This window comes from Nannospalax galili, unplaced genomic scaffold, assembly GCF_000622305.1.
Source record: "Nannospalax galili isolate Female #2095 unplaced genomic scaffold, S.galili_v1.0 scaffold649, whole genome shotgun sequence".
In the NCBI taxonomy this organism is placed as follows: domain Eukaryota; kingdom Metazoa; phylum Chordata; class Mammalia; order Rodentia; family Spalacidae; genus Nannospalax; species Nannospalax galili.
The window spans coordinates 5108-7915 of NW_008359093.1; the positions used below are offsets into that span (position 1 = coordinate 5108).

The 2808-nt window shown below is 47.0% G+C and overlaps 1 protein-coding gene across 1 annotated transcript in view; it reads left to right on the plus strand.

The window, feature by feature from the left end:
- The window catches only part of LOC103725448 (zinc finger protein 419), a gene marked incomplete at its 3' end in the record, with an annotated part of 5728 nt that extends 2920 nt beyond the window's left edge, over positions 1 to 2808 (plus strand). The window contains 2 exon segments of the mRNA XM_008822755.3: positions 704 to 802; positions 1146 to 2808. Coding sequence (XP_008820977.2) covers positions 704 to 802; positions 1146 to 2302 — 1256 coding nt within the window.

The following is a 2808-nucleotide window of genomic DNA, read 5'->3' on the forward strand; positions in this document are numbered from 1 at the left end:
CATTCCTGGACTGGGAACATCACCATCTCCCCTATGAAGCACAGCAAAGACAGGCCGGAAGCAGCTTGGGGTCAGGGCAGTTTTAACTGGTAACCCTTGTAGAGCTGACCATACTGCCTCTCCATAGTCTGGTGACACTATAAATACATGTCACTTCTATGATGCAATTTGATGGTTTGAATAATCTATAAGCTCCAAGTATTTGGATATTTGTCCCCAGTTGCTGGCACTGGTCTGGGAGGTCTGAGCAGGCGCGGCTATGCTGGCGGAAGCATGGCACTGGGGCAGGCTCAGAGAGGGCTTATACTTTGCTGGATCTCCAGTCCCTCTTTTGCATCCTGTCCCAGCTTGAAGATGTGGGACCTTAGCTTCTACTCCGCCTCCAGCAACCTCTTATCATGGTGATGATGGACTGTGGACCCTTGGAAACCTAAGATCAAGTAAAGTTTTCTTTCTATAAATTACTTTGATCAGTGTTTCTATCACAGCAATAGACCATCCCAGGCCCTGCCCTTTTCCCCCCACTGACATGCATTTCTTCTGCCTGCGGTAGAATGGTGGCACTGATGTGGTCACTATTTCATGGTTTTTCTCAGGTCACTCTCCTCTGAGGAGCTTTCCATTGGTTTTCTCTTCTAAGGACTGTCGTGGTTGGGTCTGTTTTTCTAGTGTAGGTTGTTCACCTGTCCTACCTTTCTCATAGGACTTGTACCTTCTGGAACCCAAGAAATCAGTCATCTGGAGCTGTGGGGAGAGCCCTTCATCCAGGCACTGGGAATCATGACTCCAGCTATGTGGACAGGTACGAGGAGGTTGAAGCTGGGTGATGTGTCAGCTCTCCAGGAGGTTCATGTCAAACATCATTTCCTGGTTCTCATGTTCTGGGCCAAAGGGCAGGATTATTTCAGATTTCCCTCTGTTATAGCTTGCCCAGGTGCGGGGTCATCATCTGTAGTATTTCTGAACCAGGGCTATCCCACTCCTCAGGAGACCTCTGGGCTGTGGTCTTGGTAGATGCAGCACTGCAGTGTGTCCTTCCCACTCTCACCTGACCCCTTCATCCTGAAAAATCTCCCGTCCTCGTCTCTAGCATGTGCTTCCACACCAAAGTCTCCATTCCCTTCATCAGCATTTCTCTTACTCAGGTTGTTGGAATGGAGTGGAGGCTGAAAATGTACCTGCTGTGCAGAGTATTTCTACAGATGAAGGACTCAGTGCGGCCATTCCCCAGCAGCAAAAGCCGAGACGTGGTGAGAAGCCCTTACAAATAGAAGAGGCCAGGATCTCTGTAAAGAAGAACGGCACAAAACATCAGTTGAAGAATTTACAAAGCAGGAATAATGGGATGGACGTGCAGCCCAGCCCAGGTCTTAGGCATCAGCTGACTCGTGGAGTCGGGAAGTCATCCAGGAACTCTAACAGTGGAGAGGCCTGTCCCAGTGGGAACAGCAACTACCAATGCAGTGATGGTGGGAAAACCTTTAGTCAGAATTCTGTACTTACTCAGCACCAGACACTACACCCGGGAGAAAAGCCTTATGAATGCAGTGAATGTAGGAAACGATTTAAACATAAATCTAACCTTCTGGCGCACCAAACAATTCATGGTGGAGAAAGACCGTATGTGTGTACCGAATGTGGGAAATCCTTTGGTTGCAATAGTGACCTCATTCAACACCGCAGCGTCCACACTGAAGAAAAGCCTTTTAGATGCAGTGAATGTGGACAGGGTTTCAAGTATCACTGCAAACTCCTTCAACATCACAGAAGCCACACTGGAGAAAGGCGTTATAAATGTGAAAAATGTGGGAAATCCTTTATCCGAAATTCTCATCTCAAGGAACACTTAGTTTGTCACACTGCTGAAAAGCCTTTTAAGTGCCCTGAATGTGGGGAATCATTCAGGTTCAGATCCACCCTTAAACGTCATCATATCCGCGTTCACACCGGGGAAAAGCCCTATGAGTGCAGTGAATGTGGAAAAGTGTATATGAGAAAATACAGCCTTATAAGTCACTGGCGAATTCATACTGGAGAAATGCCTTATGAGTGCAGTGAGTGTGGGAAAGTGTTTAGGGAGAAACCCAGCCTTATAAGTCATTTGCAAGGTCATACTGGAGAAAAACCTTATGAGTGCAGTGAGTGTGGAAAAGCATTTAGGGGAAAACGTGGCCTTCGAAGTCATAGGCTAATTCATACTGGGGAAAAGCCTTTTGAGAGCAGTGAATGTGGGAAGTCTTTTACCAAAAACTCTTACCTTACAAAACACACAAACAATGTTCATAGCAGAGGACAGCAATGAGTGTGGGAGTCTTTCCTGAACATCCAGCCTCATTTAACATCAGAGAGTTCACACTGCAACAACGTCATTTGAGCTCAGGGAATGTGGGAATGGTTTTCCTAGCACTTCTGGCCTTTATAGACACTGGAAGATTCCCAGGTGATGGATGCATTGTGAGTGCAGTGAACACGGACAATACCGTAGTTGTCTAATGTAATTCCCCAGCAGAGTGTCCACTGCACAAAATGCTTCAGTGCTTCAGTTTGGAGATCCTCTGCCCGTTCTTCCATCTCTTTAGCCCCAGAGACATCCCAGTGCTGGAATGAGTCACACAGGCACTGATTGATCATGGGAAAGCCTTTGAGCAAAGGTCTGCTCTCACTAGCAACAGTAACAACCCAGATATGTTTATGAATGCAGGGAATGTAGAAAAGCTTCAGCCACTGACCAGCTTTGTTCAACCTTTGGCGTGAACCTGACCTAAAACAGAAGTTTTGAGGGTAGCCTTTGTGAGGCAGCCAGCAACT